Below are 16,144 nucleotides of genomic sequence, written 5' to 3' on the forward strand. Positions count from 1 at the left end.
TGTGCTGACTCTGGCAAAGTCGCAGATTGATGCGGGTATTCCATCCGACATGGGTTGTCGCGGCGACGGCGGCGCTGTGTAGCTGGGCATCTTCGAATCAAGGAACAACGAACACCATTGATCAAGTTCCTCGTCAAGTTCAATCAGCTCGTCCCGTGATCTCACCGCTCGCATTACCATCAACCACCGAGAACGTGGCAGGAATTGCAGGAGTTGGCTCGTCGAATTACGGCAAGGCACCGACGGTATGGAGAAGCAAGAAGCAGCGTCATGCACCATACGACTATCGTCTTCGATTGCTTGAGAAGCAGCGGTCTGCCACAGCCGCACCATCCGCGACAATTCCATCGCCAAACGACTTGGAAGGTCCAAACTCCGGGGACGTAGCACGCACAAGGGTGCTTGACAAAGCCCGCATGGATTTACGTACGTCATTTTTTCGAGGAGGAGGGGCGCGTTTGGTGGCTGATGCTGATACAGTGACCGTGGACTTGGTCGTGGCAGTGTTGGTCTTGGCAGGAGCAGCAACCATGTACTTCACCAAGTGGCGTCACTACGACCGCCTGGCAGGTCACGAAGAGTACGGTCGATGCACGCATGAGCTTTCAAAATATCCGTGACAACTTTGGTAGCCCGCTCCAATACTTGCATGGCCTGCGGAGAGAAGACATGGAAGACATGTACGGCATGAATCGATCTCATCTCGATCGGCATTTCCGACGACGACTTTTATGTAGAGCCCTCGAAGCACTCAAGTGGCAATGCGCCATTTGCTTGTTTCACAACCCTGAAGATCGCGACTGCTGCGGTCTCTGCGACACCAAACGCGGTAGGCATGCATTGAGATGGTGCTCTTCTCTCGTCTCGATGTCCATGCTTGGATGCGTGCGACAAATCTCCAAGGCTGCGTGGTCACGCCATCTTGATGCAGGAACCGAAGTAGCGCTCGTGGATATGAATACAAAACAAAAGTGTGCCAGGTACAGCCGTCCGAGTCATGTCAGTGACGGTGACTCGACTTGTGCTGTCCCCAGAGCCAGGAAACAGTGGCAGCGCCGCGTCGACCCGCTCGATGGAAACATTTACTGGCAGCAAGCGTCAAATCCCGTACACAATGGCCCCCATTACTTGATTCGGCCGACCGCCACCAACGCGACCTCGCCAACCACCAACGACGACAGCAACTTGTTGCATTTGGAGCGCCTGACGGCCCACTCTGGGGCAGGTGTGGCCATCTCTGGCACTGTCCTGCCGTCGTGGTGGCTATCGCAACTGGATGATCTGACCGCGCAGAGCTTTTCGCTCAAGTATGCGTGGCTGCTCACTCAAATCGCTCACGGGTATAAAAACTACTCCAAGATGCAAGTTTACCGCGACAAAATTTTTGACGAGTCCTTGGAGATCCTCATGCTCCTGCGGCCCGACCATCTTTGCGCGATGACGCGGATCGAACTGCTTGGCGAGAGCGGCATCGACGCGGGCGGCGTCCTCCGTGAATGGTACTCGTTGCTGACGTTGTCGTTGTTTGAGCCCGAGCGAGGGCTGTTTATCCCGGCCAACAAGGCCGAGCAAGCGTACTTTATCAACCCTTCGTCCGGGGTGGACCACGGCCCCGACCACCTCCGTCGGTTCCAGGCGATCGGTCGCATGCTCGGCAGCGCCATCGTCGACGGCCAAGTGCTCCCGTTCCACTTGTGCACGCCACTCTTCAAGGCTCTCCTTGGGTCGCCCCTCGCGTTCGAAGACGTGTGGCACCTAGACTTGAACACGTACAACAGCCTCGTGTATATTCGCCAAACCGACAACGTCGCCGACCTCGCGCTCGACTTCAGCGTGACGCTAGACAAATCCCACGACGTCGTCGACTTGGTCCCGAATGGCCGCAACATTCCCGTCACGAGAGAAAACCAGGATGAATATGTCGAGCGCATGGTGTCGTACTTGCTCTTCGACCGGATCCAGCCACAGTTGACGGCGCTCGTGCGTGGGCTGTACGAGGTATGAAAATCGCATTCATTTCGTCGCCGTCAGGCGATGCTGGGATAGCTGCCGAGTGGGCTGCACCCCACCTCATATCGAACGGACATGTCACGTCTAGGTCGTGCCGGCGGAGCTGCTCATGCCATTCGACCACAAAGAGCTCGAGCTTCTCGTGTGCGGGCACTCGCACATTGACGTGGCCGACTGGCGGGCGTCCACAAGTGTTAGCGTCGCGTTGAAAACGTCCAAGTGCATCAAGTGGTTCTGGGACATTGTCGAGCACGAACTGAGTGATGCCGATCGAGCAAAGTTGCTCCGGTTTGCGACCGGGTCATCGCGGGTGCCGCTCCAGGGCTTCAAAGGCCTGACGTCGTACGACGGCAAGCTCTGTCCGTTCTCACTCAAAGCGGTGCCGTACTCCCGCGGCATCTTTCCCAAAGCGCACTCGTGCTTCAACCGCATCGATTTGCCAATTTACCCGACTCGGGAGCTGTTAAAGGAAGCTGTGCTCGCCCTCGTCAACCTCGAAACAACCGAGTTTACATTGGAGTAGGTGCTGGAACTGGGTGTGGCGTCAATGGAATGTATCGATCGCTCCAAACACAACCATCCATCATCCCCCATGGCTCTCCCCGAAACCCCACAAAACATCCAGACGTGCGGATGACACCGAGCTCGGCCACTTTCAAACCGACGATATGCCGTGAGCTCAGCAACGACGACGTGGTGGTCGATGCGTTCTAGCGTCAAAACTTTATAGGACGTTCGATCTGCTTGCTATCTCTTCTGTAGGGACGACGCCGCGGGTCTCCCCAGAAGCGACTCGACTTGTTTGTGCCGCGCGGCTTTGGACGTGCTGAGCCCCATGGCATTGCCTTGTACAAGCGACTCGATGGAGCTGTTCCGCTTCGATTTTGCATCCGATGGTCCCAACAGAACGTGCTGATTGTTTTGTGGAGGCGGCGACGCCGTTGCTTTTTTGGCAGGTTTCGTCGGCTGGACGATTCGCTCGCCAGCCATCGCAAGAGCCCCTCCATGGCTAATGGATCGCGCCGACGAGGACGATTTGTCCAAGTCAGTCTTTCGGCGCAGCTTCCCGCGAAGGATCGGGGCGTCGTTGGTCGCGTGGAAGTTCCTGGAATGCCGCGCGATGTCAATGCCGCGCGACCGACCACGTTAGCAAACGGCATGTCACAACGTACTTGGCAATGGGGCATCGTGATTCCGTGTGGCGGTCCAACGCAAAGATGTTGGCGAAGGCAGCGTCGCCGCAGTACGGACACGAGAACGTTTCGGCAGTGGTACCGTCGTCGCCATGGAAGGTCGGTGACTCCAGAGGCGCAACGACGTCGGACGCAGTGGATTTGATCGCTGCTCGGGTCGCCTTTGCAGGAGGGGCAGTCGAGACAGCAGGGAGAATGCGCACGCACTCGTCGCTGTGCTGGTTAAACGACACGACGTTTACGTACTTGTTACAGACCTTCCAGCGCACGGGGGGTGAGCGATGCTGTGGCCAAAGTTCACCTACCTCGCATTGCTGGGTGCGGTTGGAGCAGACGGAGTAGTGCGCGGCGAACTTTTGGTGTTGAAAGGACAGGAAACAGAGTCCACACTGCCACGGGAGAGTCATGGCAGGCTCTTCCCAACAGGGAGAGCGCACCTGGACGATCGCATGGGGGCAAGTTGATCCTTTGTGGACGGCCATGGCGTCAGCAGGGAACGATGCGCCGCAAGTACATTTCACGGGGGCATGGATCTCGGCAGTGTGCGCAGCCACGGCGGCACTCGACCCGATAAAATGGCACTGCAAACACCACCGTTTCTCATGAGTTTTAGGGCGCGTGATGCAGGTTGATGATGTTTGCGGCGTACGCTGGCGCAATGTACGTGGTCATGTGCGTGCGTTCGGAGGACTCGTTCGTGGCATGTGCCGCAGACAAACTAGTTGCGTCGAAGAGTTCACCGCATCGAGTGGGTGGTCAGGACGTCGTACTCGATGGTATGCCGTGTGCTGTTTGCACCGCAACATGTGGAGGTCTGCATTTGCGGGCGGGAGATCGGCAAGGCAGCATGGGCACGATATCGCTTCGTTGGGGGCAGCATGTCCCACGGGGGGTCCTGTGGGGGGGTTGGGTCTCGCAGCATCGTCATGACTTTCCGTCTTTGGTGCGTCGGGGGCAGTGGTGCACGGCACGGCCTGTTCAGCTGGGGCTGGTGATGCCGTCAAAGTATACCCAACAGTTGAGAATGCTTTCATGGCTTTGAATTTGAGCGGGTCGAGACCCTCGGTTTGTTTCTTCGCTTTGGTTTGGGCATGTTTCAATGACATGGATGTGTCGACTGCTGCCCCGACTCTTTTTAGAGGGGCGATGGGGGGCGACCAGCTCTGCGGCACCGTCGACGGCACGTACCCACCGTCGGCTAATCGTCGGCCATACGACGAGACAGCACTAGCATCAACCCATGTCAACTTCCAGCGGCATGAGCTGCTCCAACCTCGCAGAGGTATCTGCAGCGTGCGGAGGTGCTGCCGCTTGCGTGAGTGGTGCATGAGCTCCGTACGTGTCTGTGGATGTGTCTCGATGAAGGGCCGAATCGGGACGACGGGGGTCGGTGCTCTACGCCCATCCAGCGCGTGAGCAAACGCGCATGCTATCGCTCAAGGCTGCGTTACGTCTGGGACTTTGAAGTCGACTTCGAGATCGACATCGCCAAACAAGTGCACCACCGGACCTGGTTTGACTTGGACAAGCTTGAGGAAGAACCTTGACCATGTTGAACGTCGTAAGGCCCCGTCATGCGATACTGTCCCCCTACCTTTCATCTCCATATTCAATCATGATCGTTCCGCCCACACCCAAGCACGAATACCGCCGCATGGCAGACTCGAGCAGGATCTACCGTCCACGATACGATCGATCACGAAGATGTCGGTCTGGTGCCGACGATGATGGCATACCTTGGGCCCAATCGACGCCGCGATGTCGAGGATCTCGAGTCGATTGGGTTGGAGCTGACAGTACAAGCCTCGGGGGATCTGCGCCTGCTGTCAAGTACAAGCACGTGCCCTCGGACGAATATGCTGCTTACAGAGAGCGCGCTTTCCAAGTGGACGTTGGCCCCTTCATCGACGCCCAGTTGCTGCATCATCCAGTACGGGGCATACATCTTAACGTGGCTCGTTCAGGCCAACTCGTTCGGGAGAATATTGTGGGGTTTTACTTGTCCAACGGGAGCGCTGAATTCCATCACGCCGCAGTATTGACAGCACTCGGATGATGACGCGTGCGACGATGTCAACTACATGCTCACGATCGTCACGCAGTCCATGGCGCACAGAGTCGTACTTTGAACAAGAGGGGCAATGGGATTTTGAGCCGTTGGATCTCCACCAGCACATTCTACCGGCCATGCATTCTGTTGTTGGAAACCCGGTTGGGCGAAACAAGCACACGCACCGGGGGGAGGATGACTTTGTCGCCAAATTCCAAGTCGGGCTTGTCTACTCGTACGATTGAGCACACGGTTTGGATGGACGACAGACGCGACCGATGAACGCGACCGAGTTGCATGTGAATGAGCCCGTGTACGGAACGATTTGCGTCGACGCCAGCGGCGCGCGGGTCACCACGGGCCTTCGAGTTGCCCGTTTTGGTGGCGCCATGTGGACCTGCGTGTCCTGCGCTCAATTTTTACGATCCAGAAATAGACCACGAACCTTCCTTCGTGTGTTGCCGCCGCGTGGACGCCTGCGTCGGATAGAGTAGGATCTTCCAACATCCCCATATCCAGCAGGCAATGTAAGCGGCATGACATCGTGCGGCTTGGATGAGATTCTAGCTTTCCGGTGTCCCTCTGCGTTGTACCCAGAATACGGGCTCGGGATGACATGGGCAGAACAAATACCCCCTACACTACACCACGCGATGTAGCTCTAGACACTCGGCGCCAGCCATGCGGTGAAAACTGCATAAAGCAAAGCTACCAACACGATGCCTTCCCCCACGCGCCTCGCATTTCCAGCAACGGGATCGTCTCAACGTGAGGGAGGCGGTTACGCGTGAAACTGCCACTGCGGCTGCAACGGTTTCACTCAAGGGATTCATGCGCATGCAGGTCGATGATGCCGAGTGGCGCAGTCCCGAAGATGCCGTCGTGTACGATTCGTTGCTGCTGCGATCGGTGTTCACCCGTCTAAGACGGCAGAGTGCGAACGACGGGATTCTCGAACTGGATCTGTTTTCCAAGCAACAAGTCGTTGACGAACTCGAGCTGCATGAAGGTAAGAAGCTGCTACGACGCCGACCCAACCTCCGCAAACTGCACACGCGGTTGTCGAGCTTGACCAACATCCAGGAAAGCATCTCGCTCGATGCGTTCCGCATGGCCCGTGTGCGGGACAAGACGATTTCGTTCGACGTGGCCAACGAACTGCTGCATGAGCTTTGTCGATCGCAGTTGGAGGCCGAGGCAGAACGAAAGAGGGGGCTTGCTGTAGCGTACAAGCCCATGTGGTGCACTCGCAACAATAAGCTCGCCGACAACCACCTCGCCACGACTTACAACGTATGCTTCACATCGTTTCGACGTTCACGTGGCAGTCATCCTCTGATTTATAGGTCGGCTGCAAACCACCACATACGCTCACGAGTCGCGAGAAGTTGCTGCTGGAGCGAAGGGTCCAGTGCACGCATGACAAAGCCAAAGTCGTCGCACAGCTCTTTGTTCAGACGCTAATGCAAACGCTGTTTCCGCCCCGAGAGGTCCGAGGACTGCCTGGTCGGCCGTCTACAGCAGCGAACCCCTGCGACGATGCACGGATGCGTTCAAAAACACCGCCAGCCACCGCGAAACTCAAGAAGATGACGCCTGCACTGGCAAGAAAAACTTCCATCGCCTCGCCCGCACAGGAGCAGCAGCAGATCGCCAACCTCAGGATGCGCGTGCTATGTCCAGGCTACGATCCTGACAACGCGTCGCAGTGGAGAAACGTCATCGGTAGTGGCGGTGCCTTTGACAACGCGACGGACGCAGAAGTGTTTGTGACTGCAGTGGAATGTGCAGGGGAGCCGTCGATGGCCCAGAAGCTGTGGGCTCAACCGCACTTTCGATCTGCTGTGTCGCTGTGCTGTACCCGAGATCCTGCAACAAAGGCCACCCTTGGCGGCGGGGATTCGTTCCGCTCAGCCTCCACGCAAGACGCCACGACCACCGTCCTCCTCGATGCTTACCGCACGTGGCTAACCACGTACCGCACAAAAGCGATGTCTCGCTAGCTGTCGTCGCATGGCACGTGTCGCTGCCTCATGTTGTCCTAAGCGCCCTAACTAGTGTCGAGAATGGCTTGTTGGATCTTGCGGTGAATAGCCAGCTTGACGTGCTTGATCTTTTTCACGGGGTGGACGCGAGTGTTGGCACTGGCGGCATCGGCTTCGAGACGGTCGTACAGCTCCCTTCGAATCGCGCACTTCGTTTTGGTTCGAAGGTCCGTCTGGATGGCGTCCAGTTCGCTCTGTCTCGTAAACGCCAACCGCTTCTCGTCGCGCATTTGATCCCGCCGCATCGCCTGTCGTGATCATGAATGCGCCAAGCATGACGACAGCAAATGGATCGCTCGTTCGCACATACCACGTTGGATGCCGACGCCGTTTTCGTCAAGCGCTGCACCATTTCATGCCCTGCTTCCGTCGTGACGGCATCTAGGACCAAACAGTCACAAATTGCAGCACGTTGCGACCAACGTGTACCGCCAATTTGCAAACAACGGAGCGATGGACAGGCTCCTGATCGCACCGTCTAGTTCCCGACAGGTCAGAGCCGTTTGGTGACCGCGGCGCACCTCGTTGAAATGATACAGCGTTTGGAACCCGACCTTCAAATTGTGCGCCACGTTGAGAGTGCAAAGCCTCGCGCAGTGGCTTTGCCGCAGGGTTTCCGACAAGCGAAGGAGGCAGTACGTGTCGAGAAGATTATCTAGAGCCGCCACATGAATGACACGTGGCGCCACCACGTGTCGCAACGTACGGCTCAGATCCAAGTGCTGCAAGCGCGAAGCGGCGGGCGTGTGGAAAAACGAGCAAAACCGCGTGAGCCCTTCGCCTTTGGCTTGGTTATCTGCACACGAAGGAGACGAAGTCGCAGTGGATTTCATGCGTCGATGCCAACATGTGCAACAAGGACCGACCTGACAAGTCCAGCACTGTCAAGCTCGGGCAACAGTCGTCTTGGAACGTTTTGGTCAATAAGTCAAACTCGCTCATGCCAAGGTGGGTGTCTAAAGACGACGGTGCTGTTCGGATGGATCGAGGCACATGCAGACGTACTGGCGAGCACGAACGTGCCGAGCGATGTCAACGCGCGAGCTTTCATGGCCCCAAGCAGGAATTCGAGTCCCTTGCCGATGGAGTTGCCTAGTCGGTCATGCATTTGGTATCCCTGCCACCGCCATGTTGTGGTACGAGGCATCATCCCCACCAGCCACATTCAACGACACAAGCGACTGGCCAGGCATGTCGTGGTGCTTTTGGGCGCTCGTGTGGTGGAAAAGTCGACCTGTCAACCCACCACTCCACACTTGGACACACTCGCTTGTCATAGACGTTGCTACAGACGTCGGAAACGCTGTCAGGTCAGTGGCGCTCCGTTGTGGCGTCGTACATGCGAGGTTCAAATGGCTCAAGGACGGCACTGTTTCATGCACGAAGGCGCGGCTGAGGCCCACAGCAGCCTCTTTCGACATGACATTCCCTACATCGTCGTCGTTAGGGATTCACTCGGACAGATCGAGTCGTGAGAGCACGGCACCTGACACGTTCAGATGAGTCAAAGACGAGCACGGACACTGCCACAGAGCCTCCATGAAGACCACCATCCCCTCAATGTTGAAACTGCACCCTGTGCGACGATATATAGTGGTGAGGATATCCGCCGGATTCTGGCAATGATACACAACGGGGGAGGGATCGCACCACTGCAGTCGAACGCCTCCAGTGTATGGAATACGTTCGTATGCGGCGCTGCGGCAAGCATATGTGCGGCCAGGTCCTTCCACGCCTGGATCCCCAACTCGTTGCGTGAGATGTTCAAGGACGTCAAGTGGGGCACGTGCGCAAGGACGTGCAGCACGGCGGGAAAGCTGGCACTTGTCAGCCCAGTGTCTAACACGTGCGTGAGATTTGTCGAGCAATGGGATATGGTTTTCGATCGCTACTTTGAATATCCAGCGACATCAGTGCGGCAAATTGGCGTCGACGAAAGTTGGGCGCCATGCGAAACAGTGTGATGTGCTGGAGGGGGGTGTCTACGATGGTCCCAATCAACTCATTCAAGGACTGGTGTTGGCTGGGAGAGTACCTGCTAGGCTCAAGTGATGGATGCTTGGAAGGGGGTGGATGTAGAGGGCATGGATGAGCACGGCGTAGGCAGATTCAGACCACGGGAAGCCTACCGCCACCCAACACACACATTGCACACGGCTTCAAGATCCGCGATCACAGCCGTGTGAAGCAGCCTCCACGCACCTCTCAATTCCAGCGACTCGAGCCGACCACCCAAGTGCTCGAGCATCGTTGCCAAGCTGGCTGCGAGATCTTCAGCAGACGCACCTTCCAGCGTGACGTAGGAAAACGAAATCGACTGGAGCTTGGGAAAGCAATCGTGAAGGACGAGCCACGTGACCAGGACGAGCTGCGTCGACGTCATGTGTGCTAGATATTCGTCCGTAAACAACGCCCAGTCCCGTCAACATTCTCGTTCGCACCACAACTGAGACGTCGAATGCGACTGTATCGGGCGCGAACCGTCCAAAATGCCTTGCTTTCGACGTCGTAGCTCCGAAGAAACGCGGCGATTTGGCGCCGCCCGCACAGGTGCAAGTCACATGCTGCCGCGTAGATTTCGACCATGCGGTGGCACGTTTCGGTCAAGCGGACTTGGTCTTTCAGCGGAAGATATGCCAGAATGAGCGACGGAAAGTCGTAGTCTCCTGGCAGTCGATTCCGAGACAACTTGTGGTCCCGCAGCAGAGTTTGAAATACGAGGTACCTGGCGTATCATGCATGGTACGAAAATGACGGCGAACATCGGCCGCACGTACCGCGTCGAGACAATGTGGTGGCCCATCCATTGCGGGGATCGAAAGTACGCGATCAAATGTTCATTTGTGGCTTCATTGACTTGGGCTAGCTTGCCGATGTCTGCAAGGGCCAGATATGGACACACGCGCCATAGGTCGTGGCGATATTTGGGCCCAAAGAGCCACGCGATTTGCTTGAGCGGCGCAGGCGGAGCCATTGTCCCTGGCTTTGTTGGACTCTTCTTGCCCAGGTTCTTAAGTGGATTCAAATTCTTGAGGCCCGTCATGAATTTTGGCGCAACCAACGACCCAAAGCCAAACCCACCCATCTTCCTTTTCTCTGTTGGAGGGCTCTTTGCAGCGTACTCGTCGCAGCCTTCGAGCATTTCTTCGTTGTTTTTGCTGCCGTCGATTGCGGCGGCGCCTTCTTGCTTGCGTTGAAGCAGCCCCCGTATGCTCGACATGGCTGCTCCACACGGACACCTTGTAACCGGCGACGCTAAAACTAGTGTGCTTCAAGGAAATAGTGTGAGGTTTCCGCATAATTATCCGGACGATCACGGATTGGTCGATCAATCATATTTGTTTGGCGCCACACGCTGCGGTGAGCGACATGGAAGGTCGGGCAATCCTTCGCGTGGCGGTGGCGGCGTCCGGCATGGTCACAGGACGCTCATTTGTCACTTTCATGGAGAAGCATCCGACATTGGATGAAGAACTTATGCGGATTCGAAGCAACGAAGTTGAAACGCGCGCGCGGTGGATCAAGGACGAGGACAATTGGCGCAAGCTTCCGTCACGGGTATGGCCGGTTTACCATCCTGCAGAGACAGAACGAAAATCGCTCGAGGCAAACACAAACGCATTCTGTGGATCGTCCTCTTCCAAGGACAACGATGCCTGCCACCGCAACCGGTTTGACTTGGCCACGTTGTTAGTGTTCAACTCCATCGACCCTGAAACTGGCTTCCGAATGTATGCCTTGCTGGCCGACGAAGGTTTCGTGGACGGCATCGTGGCGGCCGGTGTGTGCCTTGTAGAAGGCTTTGGCGTCGACCAGGACTATGTCCGTGGCGTGGAGTACTTGCAACGAGCCAGCCGACTTGGTCACCCGCAAGCAGACTACGAACTCGCAGTCCTTCATTACACTGGCGCCGCTGCCCCTGCGCTACCTGCCAGTGATGAGTTGGCTTTTGCTCTCTTCGAACGCGCAATGAACCAAGGAAAGTTTTCGTACGCTACTTACATGGTGGCCGATATGCTGCTGGACCAACCCAACCCAGAAAACTATGGCCGTGCGCTGCGCTTGATGTACGAAGCTGCTGAAAACGGACACCGATATGCGCGCCAAGAAGTGCTTCGTTTTCTCAACGGGCGGCACAAGGCACAATTGAGTTGCTAGTGCTCTTGCAACCAATCACATCACTACCTCTCACGACATTGACACCGTGGCGCAGTCGAAATTGCAACAAGTTGGTGTGATCTAGCACCCACGACGTCGCGGGGTGGCAGCATCGCCGCCAACATCCAGCATGTCCGTGCGAATGCCGATGGTTCGAACAACCGGCCGACGTCGCCGGCCGTTCTTCCCAGGATCCGATAGTTAATCCCAATGAATTTGTTTAAAATGAATACTAGTATACAATTTATATGTTGGAAATGGTAGAAAAATAATGAGAGTACAACACACACCATCACTCTGTTCACAACGTGCACGGGATATATAGACTAGTCGTACTGTACTACAACTACCCACACAATACCTCCCTCGGACTTCAATCCGTTCAGTTACCCCGTTGTCCCTTGACGTGAATACGACGCTTGAACTCACCATCAAGTTCGACAGACGATTTTGAAAACGTAGGGATCTTTGCTTGTCGATATGACATGACAATGGATAGTCAAGACTACTGCGTCTTGCGATGCTCGACTGGTCCGTCCCGTGCACTTGGAGCGCCGCAAACTTGTTCCTAGCCCGAATATTCCCAACTTGCCATAATGAGTCACCATCGTGGTGAGACATGTTGGGCAAAACTGGATTTGTCCCATGTCAAGGTATTGGACCAGTCAGTCCCCACATTGACTTCGATCGAGAGATGCCGTCCGAGCAGACGCCGCTGACCAAGCAAGGGTCGTCTGGGTGCATCAACACGTGCGATTTGAAAGAAGAACGCCGTTGCAATGACATCTTCTTTGTGATCTTGTACCTGATCGCGTTTGGCGTGGTCATCGCGCTCTTCTCCATGTACGGCGGTGAAGTTTTGACGTACGCCGGCGACACGTTGTTGCAAAAGCAGCACAAGTTCAAGTACGCGCTCAACATTTGCGCGTCGATCGCGGGCGGCTCGGTTGTTCTGTCCATGCTGTGGGTCGGCATCATGTTGTGCCTTGGTGCGTGGTTGATCTGGATCTGCGCCGGCGTGGCGATTGCAGGTTCTGTCGTCGCCGGCTTTGTCGCGTCCAAGTTCATGAAGGACAGTGGCGACGACACGTGGTTTTGGCTGCCGGCCACCATCGGGTCGCTCCTTGCGATTCTCGTCACTGTGTACGTGTGCTGTATTCGCAAGCGCATCGCGTTCGCCAGCGCCAACTTGCAAATTGCGTGTCGAGCCATCTTGACGTACCCTGTCATTCTGCTCGTGGCGTTCTTCAACACGTTGCTTATCGGGGCGTGGGTGCTTGTGTGGTCCGTGGCAACGTACGCCGCCATGAACCACGGCGAGTACATCCATGCCAACGGCGAAGGGTACAACAACGTGCAAAAGTTCAGCATCTTCGTCGCGCTGCTTCTCGTCTTCTTCTGGACCATGTTCATCGTGCGCAACATCGTGCATGTGACCGTGTCCGGGACGGTTGCGACGTGGTGGTACCGCGCCGACAACAATCGGATCCCCATGACGACGATGCGCGCGCTCTTCAACGCGGCCGTGCTCTCGTTCGGGTCGATCTGCTTTGGCTCGTTGATCGTGTCGGTGATCGAAACGATCAAGACCGTGATTGAAATCTTTCGCAACCTGGCCAAGCAAAGCCAGAATGCGGTCGCGGTGTGCCTCTTGGGCTGCCTTGAATGCATCGTCGGGTGCATCTCAAACCTTGTTCAGTACTTTAACAAGTACGCGTACTCGTACGTGGGCATCTACGGGTTTAGCTTCCTGCGCGCCGGCAAGGAAACGTTTGAGTTGTTTGAAAAGATGGGCTGGTCGGCGATCGCAAACGACGCGCTCATCGACAACGTCCTGTTGGCCGGATCGATCTTTGTCGGGCTTGGCGGGGCCGCCGCTGGCTACGGCGCCGTGAGCTACGACAAGCAATACAACAACAAGTTGTGGACCCAAAACCTGGAAAACCCCACCGCGACACTCGGCACGGCTGGGCTCCTCATCGGGTTCTCCATCTGCTACATCGTGATGGCGGTCATTCACTCGAGTGTGGCGACCACGTTTGTCTTGTTCGCGGAAGACCCGCATTCGCTCCACCACTCGCACCCGCAAGACTACGAAGACTTGCACCAAGCTTGGAACGAAATCTACCCCGAAGAGTACGCCAAGAATCCCCACGGCACCAAGGCCGACAACCTCGCTATCCAGCACACGTAATCGACATGAGTCGCGCCGTGTTGCTGGCTCGTGTAGCCGCCGATTTGTATCGTTGCCCACATCTATGTCTACTTGATCCTTGCCTTTACTAAAACGTCGTTGGGCCGTTTTGGTTGGGTTCGACTTGTATTCGCCGCCGTCCCAGGTGCGAGATCGGAGAGGCCGTGCGTTGCCGCAGCGGTCCCTCGATTCTGTCAGTTGGCGATGTATCGAACCCACCACTTCGTTCGATTCGCCCCACAGTCGAGGGGTCGAGATTTCGCCAACATTCCACACACTCCCGCAACGTGCGGTTGCCAAGCGTACGTGAGAAGGGGTTGCGCGGGGGAGACGAAACCAAATACCCGCACATGGGGTGGCAGGGATGAGGCCGATACGTTGGGGGGTAAAGTGGATGGAGCCCCAGGACATCCTATGGGAATTGCAGCTTGGCAAGTTGTGTGTCGGTGGTCATCAGCTCTTTCATGACGGGCTTGCCATGGCTGCGTGGAGTGGTCCAGGTCCGTTGTAGCCACGGTAGTGGGGTGTAGCCACCTCGATAGAGCAAGGCGTCGCAACTGTACCCCTCGCCCCGGCCCCCTCGGCACAGTGGAACTGCAGGTATGTAGCGTGCGACAGGGGCGGGGGTCGTGGCGACGGTGCACTCGGAAATTCCTGCCTCCAGCTTCGCATCGCATGTTAGTTACATTTCACAGCTCAACCAGGCCAGCGCCGCCTGAAGGGTCCCTTATCGGGCCATTGCCTTGGGCGCGATCGTGTTCTTTGAGGTGAATTGCACAGAGCCCTCGGGATCTTGAAAAGTTGGCGCAGTTCATGACTTTGCAGCGCGATCCGCCGCCGTGTAGTCGACACAGACCTCCCGTTTGCGACGGCGTCCAACAGTCTGCAACACGGCATTTGCGGCCCCCGCCGTGACGCGTGCAAAACCCCCGCGTTCGAGCGTACGACGTGCACTGGGGGAATTTACACTGCATCCCGTTGCTGCGGTATTTGTGGGCGCGAGGCGCAGGAGGTGGCTGCGGGCTTGTCGACCTGAAGTCGGTCGATGCGTGGCAGACGTTGCTGATGGGTGGTGCGCACGGAGGCATTGGAGGGGTGGCGATGGCGGGGCCTGAGACCCGTGCATGGAAAAGGCACATGGCGAATTCCTTGGCATACCGCGTGCAGTGGGGTACGTGGCAGTATGGGCGAGGGGTGCCGTCTCCGCCGCATGCCGTCGCGACTGTCATGGAAACTACGATGGGGTGGTGGCTCGCGGTGTACTTGGTTGTACCAGCCGCTTAATTCGTTTCTGCCGCTCTTTTCATCCAGGTGATATGTCGAACTCGGTGCGTGACTGTACTTCTTGGAGATTCGAGTCGTTCGAGGATACGTTTGCGATATGTCCCTTGGTCGACCTGTTGTCCCTTTCGACAGGGGGAGCATCGCGTAACTCGGCCGTGAACCGATGACGAGAATGTGGTGCGTGTACGATGCCCCGACGATCCCGCCCCCGTTCTCGTTCCACCAACGCATTGGGTTGAAATGGTCCAAGCGTGGCGGCGGAGTCGAAAGAGTTCAGCGGGGATGGGGCCCCATCACGTCACCGAGGTACAGATCCCTATAAAGGTCGAGGGTAAAGATAGAGTCTTTGGGGGGCAAGGAACCCCTCCGAGTAATCGTCCTCGAATGTTTTGGGAGTCATTCATCGGACGCATGGACACATATATCGCTTCGACCCATCGCGTTCTTCCATGTCACTCGAGATCAAACGAATGCATGGCGGGGTCTAGACAACGGCCATCACCATCTTTGCTTCGAACACCTCCCCATGGACACGACTCACGCCGCCTGCTTGCGACGCCAACGTTTTCTCTACGGCGTAAGCCCCCCCACCCGCCTCCCTCTGCCTCTGTAGCGGAAGCAAACTCCCGTTCCTCGTCAACGACGGCACACTCAAAGCGGGACGACACCGAGGGCATTACATTCCGAGCGGGGCTCGATGTGCATTGCGGTGAATTGTACAAAATTGGAGCGGGGCAGCATCGCTGAATAGTGCAACGACGCTAGCCCGCTAGCGTCCCGGGTTGGGGCAGCGACAAGCAGATCTTTCGCCGGCAGGAGAGTCGCTCCGTGCCGCAGAGCGGAAACATACGCGATGGTGATTACAGATCGCTTGCATCATATGCCATAGCGGCGACATGCACCTGTTTGCTTCAACCCCGCCACAGTTTTGCGTGCTCGCCTGGGGGCCAAGACAGACCAAAATGAACACGACACCGCACGACACACGTCGGCGGCGGTCCACAATCATTTCAAATTCAATGAGTGGCGCATCGTCACCACGAAAGGCTCTCATCGTCATGGATTGTCTGGACCAGCGATCGCGTGGCTGTTGAAGAATACCCGGGCTGTTACGCTTCGATTTATGTCCCGCTATCGAGGGCGGACTCGCATCATCTCGGTGGCTGCATGTGAGCTTTATCTGACCCACGACAATGGTCGCCCCTGGTGG

The 16,144-nt window shown here is 56.7% G+C and overlaps 6 protein-coding genes across 10 annotated transcripts; 4 read left to right on the forward strand and 2 right to left on the reverse strand.

Annotated features, from left to right (window-relative positions):
- Positions 1-20: 20 nt before the first annotated feature.
- On the forward strand, positions 21-3,445 carry H310_03535. Of its 2 annotated transcripts, XM_008867433.1 has the most exons (7): positions 21-426; positions 481-580; positions 633-680; positions 738-829; positions 932-980; positions 1,035-1,998; positions 2,099-3,445. In XM_008867433.1, exons 1-7 carry the CDS (start codon positions 30-32, stop codon positions 2,531-2,533), a joined length of 2,085 nt encoding a protein of 694 aa, XP_008865655.1. In that variant the 5' UTR covers positions 21-29; the 3' UTR covers positions 2,534-3,445. The 2 variants fall into 2 exon arrangements, with proteins under 2 accessions (XP_008865655.1, XP_008865656.1); XM_008867434.1 differs by lacking the exons at positions 21-426; positions 481-580 and having other exon boundaries at positions 592-680.
- H310_03536 (hypothetical protein) lies at positions 2,029-5,675 on the reverse strand. 4 transcript variants are annotated; one of them, XM_008867436.1, is made up of 16 exons: positions 5,530-5,675; positions 5,439-5,482; positions 5,328-5,381; positions 5,203-5,280; positions 5,071-5,148; positions 4,940-5,017; positions 4,798-4,877; positions 4,655-4,745; positions 4,477-4,598; positions 3,974-4,430; positions 3,853-3,921; positions 3,641-3,784; positions 3,509-3,592; positions 3,450-3,460; positions 3,183-3,364; positions 2,029-3,115 (listed from the first exon to the last, which is right to left on the reverse strand). In XM_008867436.1, exons 1-16 carry the CDS (start codon positions 5,642-5,644, stop codon positions 2,727-2,729), a joined length of 2,076 nt encoding a protein of 691 aa, XP_008865658.1. In that variant the 5' UTR covers positions 5,645-5,675; the 3' UTR covers positions 2,029-2,726. The 4 variants fall into 4 exon arrangements, with proteins under 4 accessions (XP_008865658.1, XP_008865657.1, XP_008865660.1 ...); XM_008867435.1 differs by having other exon boundaries at positions 3,183-3,460; XM_008867438.1 differs by having other exon boundaries at positions 5,439-5,675.
- Positions 5,676-6,084: 409 nt separating this feature from the next.
- H310_03537 (hypothetical protein) lies at positions 6,085-7,256 on the forward strand (the record flags this gene model as incomplete). Its single annotated transcript, XM_008867439.1, has 2 exons — positions 6,085-6,546; positions 6,600-7,256. 2 exons carry the CDS (start codon positions 6,085-6,087, stop codon positions 7,254-7,256), a joined length of 1,119 nt encoding a protein of 372 aa, XP_008865661.1.
- A 47-nt stretch (positions 7,257-7,303) lies between these two features.
- On the reverse strand, positions 7,304-10,518 carry H310_03538 (hypothetical protein; the record flags this gene model as incomplete). The annotated part of the gene is made up of 16 exons (XM_008867440.1): positions 7,304-7,546; positions 7,609-7,679; positions 7,728-7,776; positions 7,820-7,953; positions 8,005-8,094; positions 8,165-8,254; positions 8,304-8,390; positions 8,455-8,583; positions 8,638-8,727; positions 8,785-8,874; positions 8,928-9,137; positions 9,191-9,280; positions 9,334-9,423; positions 9,501-9,666; positions 9,780-10,023; positions 10,076-10,518. 16 exons carry the CDS (start codon positions 10,516-10,518, stop codon positions 7,304-7,306), a joined length of 2,316 nt encoding a protein of 771 aa, XP_008865662.1.
- A 126-nt stretch (positions 10,519-10,644) lies between these two features.
- H310_03539 (hypothetical protein) lies at positions 10,645-11,714 on the forward strand. The gene has a single exon (XM_008867441.1). The coding sequence runs from the start codon at positions 10,668-10,670 to the stop codon at positions 11,454-11,456; it is 789 nt and encodes a 262-aa protein (XP_008865663.1). The 5' UTR covers positions 10,645-10,667; the 3' UTR covers positions 11,457-11,714.
- Positions 11,715-12,131: 417 nt separating this feature from the next.
- H310_03540 (hypothetical protein) lies at positions 12,132-13,784 on the forward strand. The gene has a single exon (XM_008867442.1). The coding sequence runs from the start codon at positions 12,151-12,153 to the stop codon at positions 13,648-13,650; it is 1,500 nt and encodes a 499-aa protein (XP_008865664.1). The 5' UTR covers positions 12,132-12,150; the 3' UTR covers positions 13,651-13,784.
- The last annotated feature ends 2,360 nt before the right edge of the window (positions 13,785-16,144 follow it).

The sequence above is a fragment of the Aphanomyces invadans genome, assembly GCF_000520115.1.
Source record: "Aphanomyces invadans strain NJM9701 unplaced genomic scaffold supercont1.5, whole genome shotgun sequence".
NCBI classification, from domain to species: domain Eukaryota; phylum Oomycota; class Saprolegniomycetes; order Saprolegniales; family Verrucalvaceae; genus Aphanomyces; species Aphanomyces invadans.